The sequence below is a fragment of the Eublepharis macularius genome, chromosome 4 (assembly GCF_028583425.1).
Source record: "Eublepharis macularius isolate TG4126 chromosome 4, MPM_Emac_v1.0, whole genome shotgun sequence".
NCBI lineage: Eukaryota > Metazoa > Chordata > Lepidosauria > Squamata > Eublepharidae > Eublepharis > Eublepharis macularius.
This window is the reverse complement of record NC_072793.1, coordinates 99,577,898-99,591,343: the sequence shown is the minus strand read 5'-3', so window position 1 is coordinate 99,591,343 and position 13,446 is coordinate 99,577,898. Positions and strand designations below refer to the sequence as shown.

At 39.9% G+C, this 13,446-nt stretch overlaps 1 protein-coding gene across 1 annotated transcript in view; it reads right to left on the bottom strand.

The window, feature by feature from the left end:
* The window catches only part of MAPKAPK3 (MAPK activated protein kinase 3), a 104,636-nt gene that overhangs the window by 11,228 nt on the left and 79,962 nt on the right, over window positions 1-13,446 (bottom strand). The window contains exons 3-4 of the mRNA XM_054977832.1: window positions 6,171-6,310; window positions 511-575 (exon numbers count right to left, since the gene is read on the bottom strand). Of these exons, the coding sequence (XP_054833807.1) occupies window positions 511-575; window positions 6,171-6,310 (205 nt within the window). The remainder of the gene's footprint in view (window positions 1-510; window positions 576-6,170; window positions 6,311-13,446) is intronic.

Below are 13,446 nucleotides of genomic sequence, written 5' to 3'. Positions count from 1 at the left end.
AAACAAACTGAAACAAAGTATTTAATTTTCAGTTTCAGGCCGCAACTGTGTGTATGTGAGCAGTAATGTGTTGAATGGCTCCCACAGAACTCTGGTGTAACCCACTCCTATCTGCTGAATGCTCCCAGGCAAGCCATAGGAAAGCTTCTTCTGGATGTGAATTGCCTTACTCCACTGGGGCATGTCCAACACAGGAAAGCCTATGCTGGAATTCTATGGGAGCTGATTATAAATACTCTCCCTGTTGTCCATCAACACAGGATGTAGGACTGTGGCCTCAGCGATCAAATTTAGAAGGCTTTTCTTGTATATATGTATCAGTTTGTATTACATTTAAACAGTTGCAAAATGAAAAATTAGATTTTTTCCCTCCAAATATTTTGGAGGGGAAAAAAAGATCTGTAAGTAATGGCCTGATTCCGTGTTTTATTTACAAATCTCTCCTCAACACAACAGAAAAGTCTGAGAAAATTTCAATAAGATCAGTTTTTATTGCTTTTGACATTCTACCTTTTTCTGTGAAAGCTTGGTCTCCACGCTCTTGGATCCTGCTAAACAGCTCTCCTCCCTCCATGCTGTGAACAAAGGATACACACAGAGTAGGCTCAACATAAAGGCACAAAAGGGCACCCAATTTCAGTAGCTTAGTTTTAGGAATACTGCTGCTTCTTCATTGCACATCTACTATGCATTTCTAATTTTTGTTTCACTGTTTTTAAAAGGTGACTAGTAAATAGTTACAGTGACTTGATAACAGAGGTAAAAGCTTAATAATAGTTTTACTACTAATTGTTCAAAATGCATAAAACCTGATATGAAGAACTATGTTACTTTTTGGCTGTGTATCTGCTGAATAATTTGTTCATTGGTCTTACTTCCCCTGCTCACTCATATGTAGAGCCTGGGATGGTTTCGGAAAGCAAGGTAGCAACTGAGCGGCAGCAACCTTCCCTTGTTCACCCTTCAGATGCAGATGTAGAAATATACATGTAGGTTTGTTTAAGGTACTCCATGGAACAGTACTGCCCTTGTTCTGCAGCTGATGCAGAAATCAGCAATCTACCTCATTACAAGAGCCCTATTCAGATGATGCAACCATGAAACTAGGATCATGGGGCAGACCACACCCTAAACCCTCAACCCCATGTGTTCAATTGAATGTCAGAACAAAGCTGACACATACTGAGTTTTCTCTGCATGATCAGCAATCCTTGAAAGACTGGGCTGGTGTTTAGGTAGAGCCCTGAGTAAAATAAAAGGTATCCCTTCAAGGACCTATGAAAGAGCGCGTGACCATATAAAGGGAAACAAAAACCTACACACACAAACAATGAAAAATGAGTGAAAAATCTATTAGTAGTTATGATGTTCTCTTTCCTTCTTCTATGTTCTTTAACAGCCGAAATGGCACGAGAGGCATTTTTAAAATTCAAAAGTAACAATTTTAATTATTTTAGAGGGGAAAGGTTAGGTGAAGTCAGAGGTTGACTACTACTACTACTACTACTACTACTACTACTACTACTACCACCACCACCACCAACAACAACAACAACAACAAAAACAAAAACAACATTCAATTTATATACTGCCCTTCAAGACTACTTAACACCCAAGAGTGGTTTACAAAATATGTCATTATTATCCCTACAACAATCACCCTGTGAGGTGGGTGGGGCTGAGAGACCTCCGGGAAAGCTGTGACTGACCCAAGGTCACCCAGCTGGCTTCAAGTGAAGGAATGGGGAATCAAACCTGGTTCTCCAGATTAAAGTCCCGCCACTCTTAACCACTACACCAAACTGGCTTTCTATTTCTGAGGTAATTCCACTTAAGTATCTCTGAGGTAAAATCAATACATGCACAGACTTTAGTTCTTATGCTCTTCACAGATTCTTAAATACTTATGTTTAGAGGTGTTTGTTTCTGTGTTTCCCCCCCAAAACGGTGGTACACTTTCTTTTACTATTCTCTCTCTTTTATGTTTCCAGAAGGCTGGTACTCACTACATAAAACCCCTCCTCTTCAAACATCAGTGCTTTCTTTCAGTTTTTGAATGAAGCTCGAGCTCTTCAAAAGGCAGTTTCCACCACACGCAACCAGAGATCTCTCCACTCTCCAGAGCTATCTCCCTGTTTAACTGAGTAGGAAAAGTCTCCTCTCCTTAGAAGATCTATCCCCCTTCTTTGGCCTGAATGGGAATCTGCACCTACTTCCCAAACTTCCTTGCCAGCTTTTCTCCAGTTCACCTGTTGGTGTTAAATTTATCTCAGTTAGGACTCTGTCTCCCAACTCTTAACACTTGATTCAGTTAGGGCTGAAAAAAACTACTCTTCTCTTTCCAGCTCATGCTACCCAATCAGATTGTCCCTCAAAGTTTTCTGTGTTTGTGAAGGATTAACTCTTTAACAGTCCTGCAGCTGTGTGTACAGCACTTCCAGGCTTTTTAAAATGTGCAGTCCATCATAGTAGTGAACATAAAAACTTATGCAGCAGATATAGATCAAAATATAACTGAATCCAGATATATACAAGAAACTATGAATGGCAAAAATACATGAAACCTGGTGAGCTTCATAAAAAACATTCCACATTATAAAGCGTATGAAAAACAGATAAACAATGACATATCCAAACATTATGGCTGCTAGCAAAGAACGTTTTGAAATATCTTCTTCAGATAGTAAAATATTGGTTTAGTCTCCAGGTATGTGACATAAGCTTCTTTTTCTCCTACATGAAGAAACCCATGAATTCAAAAAGCTCAAGATGACCAGTTTTTTCTCTCAGGTTCAAACATTACAAAGTCACAGAAGTTTATTTCATATATTATTTCTCCCCCACCACACTCACATTCATTCACCATGGTTGTGTTGTCTGAATAAGGCTTGCAGCTGGGATGACAAAAATACAGTTGACTGGTGTTTTTGTGTAGTTTCCTCTAGACTTCTGGACCCAAGTAAAGATTCTTGTGATCTATAAAGATTTTAGTTAGGATTGTCAGGCTGAACCTGGCAACCAGCGGGAAGGTTGAGTGTGAAGACATGGGTGTGTGTGAACACTGCCAATGTCACTATGCCACTTCTTAGGAAAATCCAGAAGTGACATACGGAAAGTTTAGGAATTTTTGGAAACTTCATGGCTACCCTATATCCCTTCTGGGTTTTCCCTGAAAGTGATGTAACAATGTTGGTGTTGAAGCTTTTTTTCTTCCATCACCACTGAGAGGGCCGCCAGCAGGAGACTTCCTGCCATTGTGAGAGGCCTGGCAATACTAATCTCAGTGGAAGGTTTGGGCCTGCTATAGCTTAGAGACTGCTGTTTCGTTATAGTGATTCATAAGCAAATTATAAATGATCAGGACTATCTGCTTAAATACCACCTGTGCACTATGTAAAGGCTCACAGAGATGCCTTCTCAGGGCATGTTTCAGAACAGTCTTCTTTTAGAGCTTGCAGTTAATTCTGAGGCAGCAGGAAAGTATGCAGGAACTATATGTCAGGCCCTGCTCCTTTATTGGTCCTTTTGACAACTCTTTTTCCCAGCCTACTGTGAAGCAAAATTAAAGTCCTGCTTGGTACACCAGAAGAGAAGGAGACAGGAGAGTGGCAAACAGGCTGGTAGAGCAGCAGCATAGGAGCAACACTGACTGCATCCTCTGCTGCTCTTTAGGAACTTTTTAAAAATAGGCAGGATCACTTGGTTGAGATCTGGCAACCCTGTACGGCTGGTGTGATGCCTGGTAAGATTTTTTAATTAAAAATATTTATAACCTGCCTTTCTTTAATAAGCCAATATGGAATAATTTCATATATTTTTTAAAACATGGCTGATGAGAGTGCAATAGTACACGTATTTAGGCTATTTAAATCCCACTGAAGTTAATGAGTTTTAACCTACCTAACAGTGTGCAGGTTTACAGCCCAGATGAATAACCTGTTTGTGAGTAAATGCCCAAGGCACAATGAGTTTTAAAGCCTATGGTTTAATACACAAGAAGGCTCTTCAGAGAAAGCTGAATCATGCTATTAGCTGACCCTACTGGAAATGAATGCAGTAGATAGTGCTGCAAAAAGGCTAAAACATCTCTGTAGCTTGGATGCCATCAAAATTCTGGAAGAGCTAAGGAATGGTGGGGGGAGAGAACACAGCAGAAACAGTGAAAAGAAAGGAGCTGACCGGTAAAGTAAAATTTAAAACTGGCTCTATAAAGAAAATGAGGTAAAGCTTTTGAATAATATGCTACAAAGGGGATAAAGGCACTTGGAAAAAATGTGACCCAAATAAATTTGGTTAACAGTACTTCATTCTTGTTTTTAAGGCTGCCATTTTACATGCCAACCTTAAAAACAAGAATGAAGTACTGTCAGGGTGACTTGCCTACATCACTGCTGATTTTGATGTGTCAGATATTTTCCTCCACACCAGTTCTTTTGACAGTGTGGATGACTAGTGGCAGCTACAGTTTTCCCTGTGAATATGCTACAGTGGGGGTGTTTAACAAACCACTAATGAGTCCACCTTTTTCAGCTTCTCCATTTTCTAACAGCACACCAGGATGCCAGACAAATTGTGCCACCTACATTCATTTACTCACCAAGTCAGATCATCTCTGGTGCAGGAACATCCACAAAATTCCCCCAAAGAACTTGTTCCAGCAGCACTCAAGGAATGTTAACAGACATACAAAAGCAGAAAGTCCTTTAAAGGATTTGTTCAAGAAGTAGATGCATTGTGTGTTTTCAAACTCTTTGTCAGAATGTGTGTTTATTATTCACATCAGATGACTGGAGAGTGTTTCTTTAGTAAGCAAATATATGAGCGAGGATACAATTGCTTACTAAGTCTTGCTACAGATAACTCCTTCAATCACAATATGAGAACAAAATATAGATTCTGCCCTTGAGTAAAACTACCTGATCGAAATGCACAGAGCACCTACTTCTTGCATTAATTATTTATAGTGCCTGTGGCTTTTTTATTTCTGCACAAAAGCTTCCAACACTTCCTCTTACATGTTTAAGAGTGGGGAAAGCAGTGTTTATGCAAAGGCAGAATGATGTGGAGTGGGACTTTCTACTAGCCAGGTGTTCATATATATCATGTGCTTACCTGTATTTGCATTTGCCATGTATATGTAGATGTTGGCAGGGGGCGGGATCTACACAGGTGGAGCACTAGCGCAGTTTGGCTCATGAATGGAACTCAAATATACAGAATAAGCACACTTGAAACTGAAAACTATGATATACCCTGTTTTTCTGGCTGCAGTTCAACTGAAGGTTTTTAAGGAGTAATCTGTGTTGCTCAATTTGCCTATGAAAAGATCTATGAAAACCAACAGGGCATTTGTGCCTCCAGTAGGCTCAACTTGTTTACTCCCATTTCTTGCTGTGAAGGTAAATTTGAATCACTAAGTTGAAATGGATGAGCTACTGCCACCCCCAGTCAGGATCTGCCTCCAACTAACAACAACAACATTCAATTTATATACCATCCTTCAGGACAACTTAACGCCCACTCAGAGCAGTTTACAAAGTATGTCGTTATTATCCCCACAACAAAACACCCTGTGAGGTGGGAGGGGCTGAGAGATCTCCTACAAGCTGTGACTGACCCAAGGTCATCCAGCTGGCTTCAATCAAATCCAGTTCTCCAGATTAGAGTCCCGCACTCTTAACCACTACACCAAACTATACTGGTATGTTTGGGTTCCCCAGGGAGCAAGTTCCAGGAAGAAATCTGGGGACTTTTAATTGGATTGACATAAAATGTTGCTGATGATTCTCTGTACCCAAAATGGCCTCTGACTAGCAAGGAGCAGTATCAACAGGAGAGCAAAGTCAACAATGGGTGGTTTGCCTAAGACAGCCTTCTTCAGCTGTGACACCAACACAGTATAAAGGAAAAAAACCAAGTAATACAGAGAACAGCGTATACACCCAGCAAACAGAGAGAGGCTCACAATGAAGCTGCTTCCCCCGCTGAATTTTTATGACTCTAGAGGACATTTTAAAAAAATGAAATATGAGATATTTCTTGGGGATTATGGGCAACCCCCCAGTGTTTCCTGGAGAGGTATGCTCGTTTACTGCATGATGGACTTCTTATGACTCTCCTGTAGATTCCAAACAAAGGATCAGATAAGAAAGAATTGAATTGATACATACCATTCCATGATGATTAGGAGACATCTCTTCCCATGGTGTATATTCTCATAAACATCCAGGATATGGACGATGTGAGGACAGCCTGAAGCCTTCCAGTGATGATCCACCTCCTGTCGTGCTTTTGGACTGTCATACAAGAGCTGCAAGGGGACATGGCACAGGAATACTCTCAAACTACACCATCTTGTCTGGACTTAGCTCCTTGGAATTGTAAGAGCTGTGAAAGGTATAAAATATGGGAGGAGACTAGGCTGGACAACTGGGTTTCCCTGATCAATTAAAGATACCAAACTGAGTTTGGGAACAGGCAATTTCATATAATCATGCCTAATAAGCTGGGAATAATTGATAGGTGCTAGCTCTGGCCTTTGACTACTCTTGTAAACTGCCAAAATGCACTAAAGTCAATCTGGGATTTCCAACCTCTATCTGCATCTCAAACTGAAAGGATGGGACTCTATAACTATAACCACTTTCCTCTTCCATGGGGAAGGAGAGGCAGAAATATAAGTATGATCTAAATCAAGAGCAAGGAAAACAGGTTTGCTTCATCTCCTCTCTGCTCTAGCAGGTATTAAATAAATTATAACGAGAGCTGCCTTTGTTCTGAACCTTCAGCTCAGACCTTCCCCAAAACAAGAATAGATTTATCCCCTGAGATCTAACGATTAAAAGCATTAGCAATGAAGAATGGAAACAGAGAGCAGTATTGACAGTAAAAATACCTAGTTTGAATGGAGTCAAGAGATCTGGGCTCTCCGGATAATATATGGAATGTTTGCTTTGCACTCTAGCTGATACTAAAACTAGCAATTGCAAAGGGCGCTCCAGGGCTTTAAAGCAACCAAGGATTGTTTAAATACAGTGCCTGTATGAATATGCTTCCTGACTGTTAAACCAACCCCAGGCGTTCCAAGGGTCACTGCCTGAATTCTTATCCTGCAGTCCCCAGTTTATACCGCAAGAAATTCATTTGGGGCATTGACTAACACACATCATCAAAATGCACCAAGGCACAGATTCGTTTTCCAGAAATTCTGTTGTTTCTTAGAATATCTTCCAAAGTAATCTTGAGGATCTGTTTCTTAGCACATATCCTCAAGATTACCTTGGAAAATATTCTGAAAAACAACATTTTCTGACTACCATAACAAGTACTCTGTACTTTAAAAAAGCACAAAACCTCAAAAACAGGGAAGTAATTCACATACCATGCCAAGAAAACCTAAATTCAATTATGTATAAATGATGTGCATTAAATAAACATTTGCAAATGCTTGTTCTAGTTATGATACACAGAAAATCTCATTCAGCACCCCTCCCCCACGCATTCAGGATTTCTTCAGGCACTGCCCACCCACTTTCAAAATGTGTCCTTTAAGCGATAAAATCTATGTATTTTTTTAAACAATGAAAGCTACAATTGCCATGGTGCTGTAAGGAAACCTTGCTCTGATATAGCAAAGTGAGCATTTCAAAGAATCTCTATTAAATCTCTATTCAAGTGCAAAGCATTCCTAATTTGTTTAATATTTCAAAAGTATAGACATGTTTCTTGTAATAATGTGAACACAAAAATGTTTGCCACACCATAGAAATGAAAACATTTACTTGCTCCAAAGGGCCACAGAACTTTGTCTCCATACTGTTTTTCTCTTCTAATAGACAGCACATGTCATCTTCAACCTACTCATGCACAGAACTGAACCCAAGCAAGGCCCCTCCCATGCATGTTTGGAGGGGGGGTGCAGAAACTAGTTTGTGATGGCTCACTTAAAGACACACACATTCATCACTGCGCCCTTTGAACTTTATGAACTTTGCTACCTTGAAGACCGGGAATTCACTGCAGGTGCACTCTGGACTTGGATATCAAAGTTCCTGTAAACTTTATGTCTTTGATATTCTACTAAGAACACTTTAGACATGCTACTAGAAGAAACCACGATAAGAGAGGAAACAGTTGAATGAAAAACCAGCTTCATTAATAATGAACTCACTCCTTTCCATGTGTATAGATCTACAGTTGGTTAGTCCTGGGTCTAATAAATGATCCGCTCTGTCAGTGGCAGAGTGTGATGAAGCAGAATTAGATGTCATTGCATCTAAAGATAAGCTAAATGTAAGATGACCTGATAAGAACATGAAATGTGGGAGGAACAGATGTAAAGTGTTATATATAAAGGAGGAAGAGGAAGAAACACCTCAAATGGCTGTTTCTTATATGCCAGGGCAAGGCCGATTGCCACCTTGGGGTCAGATAGCAATTTCCCCCAGGCTAGTTTGGCTAGGGATTCTGACAGTGTTTTGCCATCTTCTGGGCATGGAGTAAGGGTCACTGGATGTGTGCATGTGAGGAGGGGGTATTTGTGAATTTCCTGCATTGTGCAGGGGGTTGGACTAGATGACCCTAGATGTCCCTTCCAACCCTATGATTCTATGAAATATCAGAGAGGGGGCATCTGGTTAGGTACTGCCATTGCTGAGAATAAGCAATGCTGCCATTGCTGAGAATGATGAATGGCATTTTCAATTATATTTAAAAAAAATGTATGTAAGACATTGTAAGGAATAGCATAATTTTCTTGCCACTCGTAAAAATCTTATTTGGAGCATTATGTTTAATGTGGGTTGCCATGCAACAGGCATACATCTTGTACACTATGGAAGGCACAAGTCTTCAAAACTATAGAGCACACAAACACATAGGTACAAAGAACCTGCAAAACAAATTAACATCTTATCATAGGGCTCAACAGGTACATAACCTCCATCCAACAATCCCTATAAGAGAAATAGCAGTCTGGACAGTTAAGCAGGTCAGACTTCAGCAATGCCAGACACCAATGTCATTTCATATGGAGACAGAAGTGCATACAGCTGCTATACTATGTTCACATAAAACATTCAAGGACATTAAAGGGAAAGCAAAATGTTTGAAAAAAAGTTTTGATGGACCTATGGACTCTTGGCAATGTCATGGATAACGACAATACTACTGGTATATACATTTCTGATAAATACACAAGTGCACATATTTTAATTTAATATATATCTTCTTTAGTGTCAAATTAAAGCTACTGACCTGTATATTACCTGCTGGATATATTATTGCTGAATGAGGAATATCATTTCAGAACTGTAAGTAACATTTTAATGCATTGTATTTGATTTTATTTATGAAAAAGAGATGCCTGAGGCAAAAGGAGTACTACATACATAAGAAATATGGATGAAAGAAACAAAGCCAATCCCCACAGGTATATAATATACCAAAGTTCTGACCAAAGCAAGACTCTAAGCAGCAAAATAGTTGTAAGCATGTTAATGATAAAGGACAGGACACATCCTAAGAATACTTTCCTGGGAGTAAGCCCCATTGAAGAGACCTAAGCATTTAGCATTGCTGTCAGACATCAAATGATTAAAGTCGAAGTAGTGATGGTTTAATAGTGATTGTTATAAAGAAGTACATAATCAAGACAATCCTTGAAAGAATAGCTTTGCAGGCACAACAGGTAAATAAAAAAGGTGGTGGCTCATAGTTTAGTGATGAAGACTAAATCATTTGTTCAAATACATTCACAAATACTGATTTATGAGAAGGCTAGGAATAGCAAACAAAAGGGACTGCAGCTCAATGAGGCACACTCTTGAAGGCCAAATGTGATGGAATCTATGTTAAATATGATATTTCACCCATATCTAGGGTTGCTGGTTCCCTGGTGAGGGGATCCCCCACTCCCACTCTCCCCCATGCCTATTCATCTGGCCGGCAGGGGGAAAAGGCAGGGAAATGGGCCTCCCAGAGTGCACTCCCAGTGTGGTGCAACAACTTCACTTCCAGGAGTGACATCATTGTGCGGGCTGTGGGAGTGCTCCTATGCTTTGCACCAGGCCGATTTTGGCCCCAAATGGGGCCAAATGCCGCAAAGTATGGAAGCATTCCTGCAGCCTGTGCCATGATGTCACTCCTGGAAGTGATGTCATTATGTCACACACAAAGCATGGGCAAAGACCTTCGAGAGATGTGTACCGGTTTTCCCACCCAAAGGGTAAGGGGACTTGGTAGTCCTACCCCAATTGGCAAAGGGGTCAGACGATGTATATTATATCCCTACCTATTCAACTTATATGCAGAAAATATTAAAAAGAAAGCTGTATTAGATTTAGATGAAAATGGAATGAAAATTAATGGAAGGAACATTAACCATTTGAAATATGCAGATGACACGACATTATGGTAGAAAACAATAAAGACCTGAAATGACTACTGATGAAGGTTAAGGAAGAAAGCACCAAAGCAGGATTACAGCTGAACATCAAGAAGACAGAAGTAATGACTATTGAGAAATTACAGTATTTTAAGTTTGACAATGAATACATTAAAATTATTAAATATTATTTCTTGGCTCAGTCATCAACCAAAAGGGAGACTGCAACCAAGAAGGAGATTAAGATTTGGAAGGGCAGCCATTGTACAATGAAGAAAGCCGACAAGAAGAAAACTGATTCATCTGAAATGTGATGCTGGATGATGGTTTTACATATACCATGGGCTGCTAAAAAGACAAATGTAGGTTCTAGAACAAATTGAACATGAATTCTCTCTAGAAACTAGAATGACAAAACTGAGGCTATTGTACTTTTATCACATCATGAGAAAACAAGACTCACTGGAAACGACAATAATGCTAGGAAAGGTGAAAGTCAGTAGAAAAAGAGGAAGGCCCAAAATGACTTGGCTTGACTCAGTGAAGACAGACATGGTCTCCAGTTTGCAAGATCTGAGCAAGGCTGTTAATGATAGGTTGTTTGGAGGTTTGTTCATTCATAGGGTTGCCACAAATTGGACGCCACTTGACAGCACATAAAAGATTTTATAAACTTTTTGATATATGGTGTATATTTTGCTGTAAAATATAAAGTCTAAACTATTTAATAGATAACTAAAAATTGAATGAAGTATAGCACAATATTGGGTAGGGTGTAGCACTCAGGGAGCTGAACAACTCATTCAAAAGATATATCAGTGGAGTGGCCCAGCACTGTACACAGTTGCCAAACACCAGCATGGTCCCCTGCAAGAATGCTGACAGTGCAATCATCAGCTACCAGCACCAGCAAGGAGGCATCTCAGTGATCACAAACCTGTTTGCAGACCATAGTGAGGAGCATATCAGTGCTGTCTTCTCCACCACTGCCCCATGCACTGGCAGGGTTAGGGAGGCACATTAAGAATAGCCACTTTTACCCTTATGGTAGAGAAACAGTATCCAAATTATTTTGACACACATGTGGCCAATTATAATCATGATAGCTGAATTTTTACTATGCTATTTCATGTAGGAAATCCTCTCCTACAGACTTGGTGGACAGAATGAAGAGTTTCATTTTAAAGTTTAGATATTGTACTTATTTTTGTATTCACTTTTCATATTGTTGCTTTGGCCCATGGCTCAGATAATGATGCTTAGCAACACATGATGCTCCATTTCTTCTTTTACATTTGGGAAAATAGTACACAGTTGTTCAACATCAAACTCTTTCTTTTTCTCACAAGGAACATTACCAATATGCTATCTTTTGTCATTTTGAAACACCGATTCCTGTGCAGCTGCCTCTCTCTTGTCTCCTGGCCACAAGCCCAAGTGTTATTTTATCAGAAGAATTTCTATTGTGATATGGAGGTAACAGCTGTTCAAAGAAAAGGAGCCATGCTGGCAGAGAAGTCTCCAGATTTCCTTGGGAGTGTTTGTTTTAAATTAAAACACCTTCTTCATGATGAATTTGTTAATAAGAGTAATTTATAAATTTTTGTTCGGAAAGCCAAGAAGCACATTAAAACATTCTTGCAAGTAGGCATGCTCAAGCACTTGCCAGTTTAGCTCATTACACAGTTACGAGGTTCATAATTGGACTGGCAGCGTGGGCTATTCCCCACGATCCTAAGCCTGTTTACCCAGTTGCCTTCTATATCTGCGCATGCACAGTCAGAGGCCTCTAGCTGTGTAATACCCTCCCCCCCTACACACATACAGCTTCTGCCAATTGCTTAAAAAAATTATATTCCTCTAGAAATAAATATTGTTGAGGGAGAACCTTATGCTAGTACTCATTTGAGTTTGTCTGACACAGCAACATTAACAATTGTCAGTCTGTCTCTGCAATGATCTTGACCCAACTATGACCCTGAGGAGAAAAAACTGGTTTCTTTTACCGTGCAAGTACAGAAGTGGTCAAAAGCACAAAGAGACCAAATCTATCAATTAGGATTACTGTGCAGCTGCAATGCTCTGTGGTTTGGTACTCAAGTTAGGCAACAAAAAAGTGGGTGAGACAAATACAACAGAGGCCTGACTTGCGGATAAGATGTAGCTGCAGAAGATGTTTACCTGGCCAACATGTGACATGTATCAAACCATTTACACAAGGAGTTACGTCAATCCATTTAACTTAAGCTTCTCTTAAGCATATGCTTTGGACACAATATTTTTAATGATAGAAATGCAGTGCTTGAAACATGTGTGCACTTGCTCTTGTATGTTACCCTGCCCTGCTCTTGCATGTGTACTCAACTATAAAATGCATCATGAAAGGTGGCCCTTAGTGATACATGAAAGAATGCTGTCAAAGTGCAGCCAGAGAGAACTGCTCTTCTTTTATTAGAGGATTTTGCTGTTCCTGCAGAATTCCAGCAAAAGAGTTCTTTTGGCTTCAGAATGTCAAACAGATTTAATGGCCACTTCTACTGAGAGTTTTAGAGAGTTTGAATTAACTGCATGTTGGTTTAAAACAACAGTGACTTGTGACAGGCATGTACCATCAGCAACTCTGCCACAAGACTTCTGTCATTTTGCGTTTTAGGGCTGAAGCAAGACAGTATACTTTATCTAAATTTTCCAGGTATCAAATCTGAATTGGAGTAGGTTAATCATAGATTTCAGTTTCTAGCAGTATTTGCCTGCCTTACAACAGGGCAGACACATCTGTCTAGTACCTCTCTCTTGGTTAAATCCCTTCCTCTGGATACTAATTTTGGTACATTTTCCCCAATGAGAGAGAAGAATGGTTTTTTTGTTGCTAAGCAGCCATCCGATGAGATTCAGACCACTGAAGAATTAGATCAGAGGTTGCCTAGAAACCACAATGTGCTCTCCACAATAAGTAGTTGGCATCAACTCAAAACCAGTCACAAGTTAGCTGGTGCTGCTACTGCCACTTCCATGTACGCACATTTGAACTATTAAGTGGCTCAAGAGAAACTCCACACTCA